This window comes from Asterias rubens, chromosome 1, assembly GCF_902459465.1.
Source record: "Asterias rubens chromosome 1, eAstRub1.3, whole genome shotgun sequence".
Taxonomy (NCBI): Eukaryota; Metazoa; Echinodermata; class Asteroidea; order Forcipulatida; family Asteriidae; genus Asterias; species Asterias rubens.
The window spans coordinates 23,910,290-23,923,904 of NC_047062.1; the positions used below are offsets into that span (position 1 = coordinate 23,910,290).

Genomic DNA, 13,615 nt, shown 5'->3' on the forward strand with positions numbered 1-13,615 from the left:
ACGATGATATTAATTGTAATTGACATTGATTTTAACTCACACAAAATTCCTGTGAGTCGTTGACTTGAGGACGTTTGGTAATCACTCACAATACATGTGAGCATAAAAACCTAACTTGGTAACAAGCAATGGAGAGGCAGAGCTGTTGATAGTGTATAAAACGTTGTGAGAAACAGCTCCCACTGAAGTAACATAGATTCTGCAAAAGGGGTGATTTCAATATGAGAAAGACTTCAGGCCTGAAGCCTTTCTCAGGCATCTGAAAGCAAACAAAGTTTTTTTTCTTTCACTATCTTCTTGAAACTTCGATGACCACAATTGGGTCTGAATTTTCACAGATTTGTTATTTTGGGATACACCAAGTGAGAATACTGGTCTTTGACAATTATCAAACGTGTCCAACGACTTTAAAGGTATAAGGTAATCTTGATAGGTAATCTTGATAATTACTTCAATTGCTGATCCCTCACTTTGTCATTCATTTAAATAAATAAAAGTAAAGTGCAAATTGGATGCGCTAATTTCAATCCACAACAAGTCTGGACCTCCTTATGTACAAATTCTGGTAGAAAAAAAAACTTGCGTGTAACCTGGAGTCAATTTCATAGAGCAAAAAAAAAAACATTAGATGAGCAAGATACTAGTCACAATTTGTTCACGTGACATGGAATTTTGGATGGTAACCCTACGTTGAGACCAATTTAAGCACTGACTCAGCGGTAGTACAGTCCCAGCCTATTTTCTATACCATCCGCCCGGGTAATAGAAATGAGAAGTATCTCGAACACCTGGACAATCTACTCCGTGGTAGTAGAATAAAGAAAGACAGTTCTCCAAGAATAAACTTTACCTGGCAAGTAGATACACACATGGTGTTACCGCAAACCAAATTTATATTAACCCTATTCTGGTAAGCCTAATTGTGATGTGCTTCGGTATTTTTGTGTTTTTGTAAGCAGCTCCATGACATTGGGCCCAGTGATGCTTGGCAAGCTATGTCAGGTCTTTCATCCAAGCACATATTGAAGAAGGGGTGAGGTCCTGGCAAAGCAGTGATATGAGCTTCTGATGAGTTTCATTCCTCCATTCTAATACACACGCAGGGACTCATTCTGCATCCAACTGTTCCAGCGCCTGTATGCTTTGTGATGAGATATCCTGAGGAAAAAAGATTAAACATGATAAGAAATGGATACCTTGCACTTTCTGATCCTGTTTCCAGGCTTGCAATAGACCGATCCATTAAGCTCCGCCCCCATTGCGTATTGACCAATCACAACACAACGAAGGTTCAACAAATAAAGTCGGACATGGGTGCGCGTATGCTTGGCGCGGGGCAGAGTTGTGCAGAAAGGCATTGGAGAGGCTCACGTGTTCTTGCTCACAAGAACTAATGGAAACGGTCTATTGCAGCTTTGTCAGAAAAATTGAGGAAAGTGCCAAGCACACGGCATGACAGTGAACTCGGGTCTGTATGCTTCGATTTTGAAAGAGCACCAAGGTATTTTCTCCTTGGTAAAGGGCACCCTTTGAGGAAATTGTAAATTTCTACTGGAGCATTTCAAGGGCACCAAGGTAATGACCTGGGCCCAATTTCATAGCGCTGCTTAACGGTAAGCAAATTTGCGTGCTTACTGTAGCAGAAAAATTTGCTTGCGGCCATATTGCGTGTTTACCGTGGATTTGCATTATGACGTCCTTTATTTTCGTGCGGTAAGCACTGGAAGGTTAGCATGCCTTTTCATGTGCTTACGGTAAGCAGCGCTACGAAATAGAAATCGCACAGTAAGCAAAAAATCGGCCGCTAAGCAGCGCTATGAAATTGGGCCCAGGGGGCATACATGTATGTGAAGTACCAGGCCTGGTGAACTGTTATGGGTACATTTTTAATGGCAGTTGAGAAACCCAATATGAAGTAATCAGATGGGCCCTGCTAAAACTGCCAAATTCTACACTTACGATCACCATTCTGCGCTTACTTTGCAAGTGCCGAATTTCTCTGCTAGCTGTGTAAGCGAAGAATGCCTTGTAAATGTAACATGGTCACAAGCACACAAGCAAAAGTTCCCTGCTAACCCATGAGATAGGCTTGACGTAAGTGCAGAATTCCCTGCTTCAGCAATCACCAGTTCCTTGTTTACAGTAAACAGAGCCATGAAATTGGGCCTTGCTGAAAGTTCCATGCATGCCTGGTTTTTAAAAGTGACAAATTCCTTGGAAACGTGCATGATTCTTGTTATTTTAGTCAATTCAACTTCAACATTCACTGGGCGGCCGACAGTGAGTGACCAACTCTTGGGTGTTGGAAATCCGCAAGCAATCATCTCCAGCACTTTAAGTTGTGTGTGCGTACTTTTCATATTCCACTATTCAATTCACACACTGTGGTACAATCATAGGGGCCACTTCTTGTTTCCTATTTATCCTGTTCTTGGCACTAATTGAATGTGCAAGCCTGAAATTCGATCTTTGAGAGGGCAAGGCCATTTTAATTTTGCAAAGGGCACTTCCATTGGAAAATCTTAAAGTCTATGGGACACTTGTAAAGGGGCACCAAGGCCATGACCAGGGCAACTTGTGTAGTTCCAGGCCTGGATATGTCATACGTAGTATAAATGAAAACTCACTTTGATTCTATTTAGGAACTCCTGATTTGTTGTAATATTCTCTGTTAACCTCTCCTGCAGAATCTCTACTCTGGCCTAAAGACAAAGACAGACAATAAAACAACATGATTACAATTGGAATACCAATCCCGTAATGATATGAGAAATGCAAGATTTGAATTAGGGTCGTGTTGCCAGGCCAGGTTGGTGGTCTAGTGCGTTCAAGGTAAGGTTATAGATATGTTTTTGTCAAAGAAATGCTGATTTATTTGCAGAATTATCAAACAGGCCTGTTACTTCATGGAGGCAACGAAGGCAATGCCTGCATGCCCCTAGTCTTTGCCTTTGTGCCCTTGAAATGCTCCAGTAGAATTTTACATTTTTCCTACAGGGTGCCCTTTACCAAAGAGAACATGCCTTAGTGCCATTGCCCTTTCAAATACGAAGCATACAAGGCTGATCAATAATAATAATAATTTGGGGGGCTAATCATCATTACTTGCAGCTAAGAGCTAAATTGCGAAGGATGTGGCTACAATGAGTTCGAGAAGCAGGCATGCAAGGGTGCCTTCGGCTGCTAGCCACATCAACCCATTATTACCACAGAGCACAGCCAAGATCGAAAGTGCTTGTTTTTTCCTGAGGGAGGACAACCAGATGGTCTGGAACAACGCTCGTGGCACAATAGAGAACCAACGCACAACTCAACTCACATATATGGCCCTGGCCGGGAATCAAACCAGGGTCACCTTGGTGAGAGGCGAGCGCTTTACAAACAAGCCAACCATGCCACCCATATCAACGATGTACAATAACAGTCACATGGTGTAAAGTTTCAGCTGAATACAGTGTCTGTCTACTTGTTGATAAATAGCAAACAACTGTTGAATCCAACCACGTTTAGCGAGGTGACAGAGGGTACAACCCATGGAGTTATATATAAGAACTAGAGGGCGCATGGGTGATGCTTCTTGCACAAACGCGACGGGACCGCAAGGAGACACGCGCGCGTCATTCTGTACGCGCGTTGAATATGAAACACACCTTGGAGTTCGTGTTTATTGAACGCTACGCGATGCTGTTTTGTTCAACTTACGAAATGGCCGCACAAACACACGCTGTGGGATGCCAGTTTTGTCAACTTAGAAAATGGCCGTCTGCGCGCATGCCGGAGCGAGTATAAAAGCCATCTCTGGCCGGCTAGCCGCATCATTTGCGAAGGAACTCAATTCTCAGAAAACCATTACACCACACTGGGTAACTAAAAGTTTATCTTCATCGCTATTTATACATTCTCCGTTATCTAGTTGTTTAGATCGAGTCCTTAGTGTGACACCACCCACAGTGCTACTTAAATTCCTAGAAGCTTGGGGACTTTGTGTGAAACTTTTAGGTTTTCGCGTAGCAAACAGTTTTTTCTTTAGAGAGAGTTTTGTACTCAAATTTTTTAGAACATTCCTCAAACTTGTTCAGATCCTTAGGTAGCATAAGCCTCATGCAGTTATTAAATGGATAAAAACAAAACCTAGCTACTCACCAATGTCTCTCGCCGTGTTGCATCATCATAATCAGTAATGGGGAAGTCATTCAATGCCACTGAATAATAAATATACAATGAGTTCATAATGAAGACTATTCTAATACTTTTTAATATAATAATTAATAATATTGAAATCTTGTGTAGTGCACGTACCTACCAACAAGGCACTTAAGGCACTGAGTTTATACAAACTTTCAGAAAGATACGTTATTGGAGTGATGAATTCTGAGACCCAATTATGTAGCACTTTATAAGGGTTTGCAAGGTGCAACGGGAGCATTCAGCAGCCACAGCCAGGAAAACCGGGGCGAATCCCTTCTATTTTTGAGAAAAAGTGCACTAGGTTCTTTTACATGCATTATACAACACATGGGACCAACGGCTTTACGTCCCATCCGAAGGACGAAGCAATGGTTAAGTGTCTTGCTTAAAGACACAAGTGTCACGGCTGGGGATTCGAACCCACACTCTGCTGATCAGAAACACCAAAGTTTGAATTCGGTGCTCTTAACCGCTCGGCCACAACACTTCCACAATAATTTGTTAAGTGCATATATATAATGGTAAATTTTTAGGGTAACTTTTATATAACATCTTTTTAGACACGCCAAACCAAAACGAATTTCACTGTACATATATTTGCTTTTTACAAGTGACAATAAAACATTATTCTATTATATATGGTACACAACGCATTAAAACCACTGGGCTCGAATTTTACACTGGACCATTGGCTCTAGGCTGATTTCAGTGTCGGGCCAGTAAACTCAAGACAGGAAAAGTCTGGTGGTCTTTGTTTTTTTTCTTCTTATTTTTCTATTTAACATCAAATGTCACGTTTGAGTCTCACAAATAGCTTTCAATCCTGAAGAGTATCACTCCCAAAAACAGAAGAGACAAGTCTTCACTTTTCAAATAAACCAGTTCGTATGAGCATGTTCTCATTTGGATTCTAGTCTCTTTTCGTTTTGATTCTGGTTGTAAATAAAATTAAATCCCGGTCCAGTAAAGATTCTGAGCTACAAGTCCTGTAGTGTGGTGGATATTTTCCCCAAATTCTAGCCCTGAACCAAGGCAGTTGTCTGCTCAAAGTAGGTCATCATATTAAGCATGGCCGTTCAACTTTGGTATGGGTGGCATTTCTAAACTTTGTCAGTGGCTTGTCAGTAGGACCAGTTATCATGCAATATCACTTGACGCCAGCCTTTCACTAATCCATATAAAGCGTAATTCCAAGTTGGTTTACACGCCAACCACAACCAATGGCGCATCCCCCCCCCCCATTTGAAATCAGGACTTTGGAGATTAACATTTACAAGACAATATATTTGTTTTTACATCCACGTTAGACTATCTTTTAAAGTGAGTGCGCTAAAAAGCTTGTTTTTTAGTTTACCTGAAGTAAAATTCTCCCCCAGAGAGAAAAAAAAGAAAAAAAGATAGACCCCCTTGTACCCCCCTCCTAAAATTATCCCTTAATTTTGGGCATTGACCACAACATGCACACAGATTGTATGTATTTAATCAATCAACTTTGCTTACCTGGGTCTACCCCTAGATCTTCAAGCTTAACTTCACATCGTGATCTATGAAAACAAAAAGAATAGCAATTAGCAATAAATTTGATGAACATAAAATAAGGCTGGACTTATTTTATGATACAGAGCATTTATATGGTGCTCTAGAAAGAAAACAGCGCCTCGCAATCGACAACAAAATTGAACAAAAAAGAAAAGAAGAACCATGCAAATTTGTCCAGTACCATTTTTATGCGATAATTGCTGTCATGAGTTTAAGTTGGCCATGCTTTTCAAAGACCCGAGGTACCTGTCATTGCCTTCTTAAATCCACAAAACTGACCATCTGAACCCTTTCAACAGGGTGGAAGCCTCCGCTGCACCTACATATCACAGGTTATAGACGACCTCAACGCCATCTGCCTACAACACGATCAATCTGTTCAAGCTGCCCAAGATCGGCCTGGAAGGATGGCGCCAACAATTTCTAACATTGCAAAAACCTGTGGTCACAACATCTCGAGCCACATTCGGACCGAGTAGCCGCAACTATGAGTGTAGTCATGAAAACTGTTCAAGAGCTGCTGGTGGCAAATTGATTGAACTTATAATTATAAACTTACAGCTTGTCATTTAGCATCTGTTTCTGGGAGGTCCACTCTCTGGTCACACTGTCTACATAGTCTGTAACAATAGAATGAAATATTGACACAAGTTTCATGGGGCAGTAAGTTACAAACTTTGGAATATAGACCTAACTGTACAACTGTGGAACAGTGCAATTTTGTTCCAAAGTTCTGTTCCACTGCTCTGTTGTACAGTTTGTTATGTACACGTAGTTCTGTTCAACAGTTCTGTTGTTCGGTTCTGTTGTAGTACAGACAGGTACAGTTCTGTTTTACAGTTCAGTGTACAGTTCTTTTGTACAGTTCTGTTTACTTCTGTTCCACATATCTGCTGTACACTTCGGTTCCACATTTCTCTTCCACAGTTCTGTGTAGTGAAATTCTCTTGTACGGTTCAGTGATTCAGTTCAGTGATTCAGTTCTGTTATACTGTTTGGTTTACAGTTCTTTTGCACAGTTCTATTAAACACCTACCTGAGCGGAATGTTTTCAACAGAAATGGTATTTTTACTTGTTTATAATGCACTTGTTAACCATTTTAATGTAATTTTGATATGTGTACACTTCTGAACTTTTCGTAATTATCGATTAAAAAATCAGGCGCCTACCTAGAGGTTTTTTTGAAAACTAAAAACACTTCTGCCGTTGAGAGCGGGCTTCAAAGGACAATGCCGCTGACGTCATTTGTGGGAGTTTGCTTTGTTATACATCCAAGCTGCAACAAAGCTGCTTTATCTAGTTATGACATTTTGAGAGTGATTACGTAACGGGGCTTTTCGCAAATCTCGCAGAAAAGCTCTGGATAAGGGCATACAAAATGATTGTTTTTTTACACAATTGAAACCTATTTATAATCATATGACTCGAAAACATTTAAAGTGGAATTCAGCAAAGTTCACGACCTGACATTTTCGTTCAAGCAGGTCTTTAAGCATTTCTGTTGGGTTCTGTTCCACAGTTATGTTTTACTGTTTGGTTTAAAGTTCTGCTGTACAATTATGTCGACATTTCTGTTGTACATTTCTATTGTACCTTTCTGTTGTACCTTTCTGTTGTACCTTTCTGTTGTACCTTTCTGTTGTACATTTCTGTTGTACATTTCTGTTGTACATTTCTGTTGTACATTTCTGTTGTACATTTCTGTTGTACATTTCTGTTGTACATTTCTGTTGTACCTTTCTGTTGTACCTTTCTGTTGTACCTTTCTGTTGTACATTTCTGTTGTACATTTCTGTTGTACATTTCTGTTGTACCTTTCTGTTGTACCTTTCTGTTGTACCTTTCTGTTGTACATTTCTGTTGTACATTTCTGTTGTACCTTTCTGTTGTACATTTCTGTTGTACATTTCTGTTGTACATTTCTGTTGTACATTTCTGTTGTACCTTTCTGTTGTACATTTCTGTTGTACATTTCTGTTGTACCTTTCTGTTGTACATTTCTGTTGTACCTTTCTGTTGTACATTTCTGTTGTACCTTTCTGTTGTACATTTCTGTTGTACCTTTCTGTTGTACATTTCTGTTGTACATTTCTGTTGTACATTTCTGTTGTACCTTTCTGTTGTACATTTCTGTTGTACATTTCTGTTGTACATTTCTGTTGTACATTTCTGTTGTTCATTTCTGTTGTACATTTCTGTTGTACATTTCTGTTGTACCTTTCTGTTGTACATTTCTGTTGTACCTTTCTGTTGTACATTTCTGTTGTACATTTCTGTTGTACATTTCTGTTGTACATTTCTGTTGTACCTTTCTGTTGTACATTTATGTTGTACATTTCTGTTGTACCTTCTGTTGTACCTTTCTGTTTCTATCGTACACGTCAGTTGAAAAGTTTGCAGATCTGTTGTACAGTTTTGTTTTATACTGTTACAGTTCCATTAAACAGATCTGTTTACATATCTGTTTACAGTTCTATTATACAGTTCTGTTGTACAGTTTATTTTGTACAGTTATTTTGTAGTAAGTTTGTTTACCAGTTCTCTTTACAGCTGTTTTACAGTTCTGCAAGTAGGCTGCAGTTCTATTGTACAGTTCCACTTAAAGGCAGTGGACACTATTGGTAATTACTCAAAATAATTATTAGCATATAACCTTACTTGTTGGTGACGAGTAATGGGGAGAGGTTGGTAGTATAAAACATTGTGAGAAACGGCTTCCTCTGAAGTAACGTAGTTTTCGAGAAAGAAGTAATTTTCTATGAATTTGATTTCGATTATTTCCATTATTATCTCGTAACTTCGACCACCAATTGTGTTCAAATTTTCACAGACATGTTATTTTATGCATTGAGATACACCAAGTGAGAAGACTGGTCTTTGACAATTACCAATAGTGTCCACTGTCTTTAAGAGTCGAGCAGCCGATTTCACGAAACGCTAGAGTAGATCCTTTCTCGAGTTAGGACGAGTAACTCGTCCTAAACTCGTCCTAAACTTAGGCTGGATTCAATACATTATAAACATCTATGGATAAGGAACTCAACTCGTCCTAAAGTCTTAAGATTGTTTTCCTAAGTTAGGAAGAGTTTGGTGAAGTCATCGGCTGTGTACAGTTCCATTACTGTGTTCAAAGTACACACTCACCTGTGTGCTTCACTTGTTCATCTTTAAGCTCTTCTCTAAGGGAGGTATTCTCCTTGTCAAACTCCTTAGCATTCCTCTGTTGAAATAGATGACAAAAAAAAACTAGCTGTCAGATTTTGAACTTTAAATGATAATAAAACACAGTTTGTAAAGTGCGCTATCACATTCGACAGGCTTCTGTGAGTTCTAAAAACGCTCATTAAGACAAATGCTCATTATTTTTAAGACAAGTATGCAGAACTAAAACTGTTAATGGTGGTGTTGTCCAATCTGCAGTCAAACAACACGGCAGAAACATTGGGGCAAATTCCTTCTCCGTCATCATCACATCTTTGACTGATCAGAGGGTAAGAACTTCAAGGTAGGTCTACATGATTATTAATGATGTCACGTTAATTTGCTTGCAGAAAATTAAGGTAAATCATAAACGCTATGTGGGAAAGAGGCTGGTTATCTGAATTACCTGTGATACATTCAACGCATTGTTCAACTTGGAGAATTTATGCTCCAGCTCCGAATTTCGTTTTTGAAGTGAGGAGTTTTCTTCTTTCAGCTGTGTGTAACTGTAGGGAAAAAAATAAAAGAATTATAAGATGATTAAAAGAAATGAGCAATTTAGTTCTTGTTCAGTGGCTGGCATGGTCATGATAAACTAATTAAAGCCATTGGACACTTTCTGTAAACAGTATTGTCCAAAGGCCCATACTTCGTGTATCACAACTTCTATATAAAATAACAAACCTGTGAAAATTTAGGCTCAATCGGTCATCGGAGTCGGGAGAAAATAACGGGGAAAACCCACCCTTGTTTCCACACGTTTCGCCGTGTCATGACATGTGTTTAAAATAAATCCGTAATTCATAACACTGAGAATTGATAATTGTTTTAATGTTTTCTCGAAAAGTGAAGTATTTCATGGAATAATATTTCAAGAGAAGTCTTTCACCATTACCTTTTGTAAACCCTGTAAGTTATTTGTAAATCTGTGAACTTTTTTTCCTTCTTTTTCTGTGCCGAAAGTGTATAATGGCTTTAAAGGTAGTGGACTGGACACTATTGGTATTACTCAAAAGTAATGGGGAGAGGTTGATAGTATAAAACGTTGTGAGAAACGACTCCCTCTGAAGAAATGTAGTTTTTGAGAAAGAAGTAATTTTCCAAGAAGTTTATTTCAAGACCTCAGATTTAGAATTTGAGTGACAAGGGTGTTTTTTCTTTCATAGTTATCTCGCAACTTTGACGACCAATTGAGCTCGAATTTTCACAAGTTTTTGTTAATTTTATGCATATGTTGAGATGTACCAAGTGAGAAGACTGGTTTTTTGACAATTACCAATAGTGTCCAGTGCCTTTAATGAAAGGCTTCAATCTTGAAAGCATTTCACAAATAGCTGCAGGAAAACCCTTACGATTTGTGCAACTGAAAATAACAATGATATACATTGTACGTCCCAACTATAGTTGGGACTGGTCCCAACTTGATTGAATGTTTAAGTTGGTTCCCCATAGAGCTGTATCATGCTTAAGACATAAGACATAAGAAAACCTTAGGCCCTATTGATCTTCAAAAGAAGAAAATGCATTGCTCACACAAGTTTTTAAAAACACACCAAATATGAAAATGTAACAACAAGCAGATTCAAAAATAGCACAAGATACACGCACAAGGCTTCGTTACTGGCTCAATGGCAGCGCGCTGGTACCCTGCCTTACTGTCATGACTGTCTCAACTATGTAGTTGGAACGCCCCAACTTTAACTTTGTTTGGGACTGGTCCCACACCTGAGACTCCTCAATAAGCTAAAAGCGTACGGTAGCCTTGATCAAGGCTGTGTAATAGTTTGCTTACTTAAAGACAAAAAAAGTGCATAACCACAGCCGCACGAATGCAATGCCCGAATGCAATGACCGAATGCAATGCAACTCCTGTTCTGGTCCCCCCCGACTGTCTTTAAACAGCACAGCTCGCTCTCACCCAAGGAAGCACACAAACGCTCGTTTCCACAGTCCCACACACCGCTATCGCCCACAATCCTAGCCCGTGAGCCTAACGGCATGTACAGGCGCTGTGTGTGTGCGTGAGAGTGCGGTGTGCTATTCTTTCAGTCGGGGGACTGGTTGTATCGCATTCGGGCGGCTGAGGGTTATCCTTGCTCTATGGTTTTAGCTAGAGTAATTGTCTACACAGCCTTGATCAAGGCAGTGCGTAGTGAAGAGAAAGTTCTAGCCTGGATAAAGGGGTTCTTTATAGGAAGAACACAGACAGTTTCGGTCAGAAATTCATCCTCCGCTAAGGCAGATAGTGAACGATGTCCCTCAGGGATCAGTCTTGGGGCCTCTGATATAAATCCTATAAACATCAACGACCTACATTTGTACCCAATCATGTCAAATCTAGTATACAGATGTTTGCAGATGACCATAAATCTTCACTGTTAACACCACACAAGATTTGTCCATACTCCAAAAGAGTCCAAGAAGATTTCAGCACTTCAAAAGTGGTCAGAGAAATGACTGTTACGCTTCAATGCAGATAATGCAAAACTATGCATTGTGATACCAGCAATTATTATGGAGTGTACAACATGGAAGACAAATAAACCTACAGAAGATTGACCAGGAGAAGGACTTGGGTGTTTTTATTACTAAGGTCTGCAAGTCTGCATCCAACAGGCCTGGAATTTCACGGAGGCCACGGCCTCCGTTGCCCTTGTCTTGGCCTTGGTGCCCTTTCAAAAATTCCCATAGACTTTAAGATTTTCCAATGGAAGTGCCCCTTTCAAACTGAAAATGGCCTTGCCCTCTCAAAGATGAAATTCCAGGCCTGATCCAATGCACCAAAGCTGCACAGAAAGCCATGAATGGCTAGATATGGGGTATTTAAAGGCATAGATAGCCTACCATTTCCCATCAAATTGTAAGTGTACATAAGTGTAAGTATGAGGATGATCAAGTTGGGGCGGATCAACAATTGTTGTTCCGCCCGCCCCCAGAAATAGTGCTCACTCAACACTAAAAATTATGTAACTTCTGCTCAAAATACTCATATGATATAATGCCAGACCAACATTCAGTCCACACCTACTCCTAGAACAATTCATGAGGTTCGTTCCGCTATAGAGATGATATCGACCCATAGTTCTAGGACTGGTGTATTCCCCACTTAGCTTAGCTCTCCTCTGTATGAACATTGCATTGTTGTTGGTGTGCTAGAGTTACTTTTAAGTTGTAGAAACTAAGCTCACGGGGGAGCCTTGTAGTTTCTAGAACTAGGCTAGAGTAAGACTGCAGTGCAGTTGTACTTGTAGGTAAGGTTTGAGTACAGGCTGACGTGTGAGACGTCTACCACTGCCAGCCCACCATGCGTCTACAGTTTTGGTAATTTATAATTAATTTGCAACAAAACATTTGTTTATATTTTGTTTCAATGTGCTTGACTAAGTTTTAGTTTAAGGAATTAAGCTTTCATATGGAAGACTCAGGGTTAGGTTTATGGTTAATTTCAAAAGCAGGACAGAACAATCTTTCTTATTCTTATTCTTAGATAGGATTAGATTAGGAGAATGACTAATGAGTTTTGTCATGGAGCAATTTACCTCAAAGTTTTCGGTTTATCAAAATTTCTGCCTGGAAGAGTTTTAGTTCGGCACACTGTGCTTGGTCCTTTCGCCAATCGACTCATTTTCTCGATCTTCTGCCTACCCCTACCCAGGTGGTTCACACAGTTCTACAACGATGAGTTTTATTCAACAAACAACGAAACCACCATCACGAATTTCAAACAACACCACCGATTTTCAAGAGCCGTATGTACCGCCCTCAAGAGTTGATAACCCACATAAATAATGTGGGTGGGCGGGGCTTAGCCTATGGGTGGGGCCTGTGAATGTATTACGCTGCTGAAGGCTACTTGTCAGAATATTCTGACGAAATTGTACATAATTTTGTGCAAACCTATTTAAGATAGCTCACATGAGTTGCCTTGTTTTCAACAAATTCTCACTATTTTTGTATAGCATGGTTACAAATTCAGTGGCAATCTGTTATTGTGCATTTTTGGCTTTCCACACTGCTGGTGTTGTGAAGTTGCGGTAGAAGGTCTATTCATAAATGTTGTTATAAATCCCTTTGGTTGGGAGAAAATGTTTGGCAGTAAGCGCATAAATATTCGCCTGTCAATATTATCACAATTCGTTTGTTGACTTATTCATGATCTATAGGCATAATCTGTGTGCAACGGAGAGCAAAACGACCGTTTTACAAGACTGAGTGAGAGGTAATCTTATTAAGTGATGATCGGTGAAGTTTCATGTCAGAATTCAATTAAACTTGAATACAAAGAAGGAAATTATATACTTCAATTACTGCCGAGTGCCCCAAGTTCCAAAATTATTTCGTTTTGCTGTAGTGAAGCACCAAAGGAAAAAAGAGCGTTTATGCATTATGCTTTTTCTGTGTTATTATGAAGGCGGGCGTCTTGACAAGCAAAAGAGACAACGTTTCCATAGTAACATCATGTTGTTATCAGCGTTGTTCACCTGTTTTTAGCTTTTGTAGAGACCCACTTTATGTTTCATGGCTCCCCGGGGCTGATATATTTTCAGCAATTTCTTATCAAGGTGTCTTTCTCTGGGCCGTTGGTCACAATATTATTTTGTTGTAAAATTATTGACATTTACCGAAATTTGGCAATGTGGTATTTCGGGTACGCAGTTAGGTGCGCAGGTAGCTTGCAGAAATCGA

At 39.7% G+C, this 13,615-nt stretch overlaps 1 protein-coding gene across 1 annotated transcript; it reads right to left on the bottom strand.

Annotated features, from left to right (window-relative positions):
* Positions 1 to 324: 324 nt before the first annotated feature.
* On the bottom strand, positions 325 to 12,673 carry LOC117301238. The gene is made up of 8 exons (XM_033785112.1): positions 12,469 to 12,673; positions 9,336 to 9,435; positions 8,873 to 8,948; positions 6,287 to 6,347; positions 5,689 to 5,732; positions 4,144 to 4,202; positions 2,628 to 2,702; positions 325 to 1,158 (listed from the first exon to the last, which is right to left on the bottom strand). The coding sequence occupies exons 1-8, from the start codon at positions 12,552 to 12,554 to the stop codon at positions 1,108 to 1,110; spliced, it is 552 nt and encodes a 183-aa protein (XP_033641003.1). The 5' UTR covers positions 12,555 to 12,673; the 3' UTR covers positions 325 to 1,107.
* Positions 12,674 to 13,615: the final 942 nt, after the last annotated feature.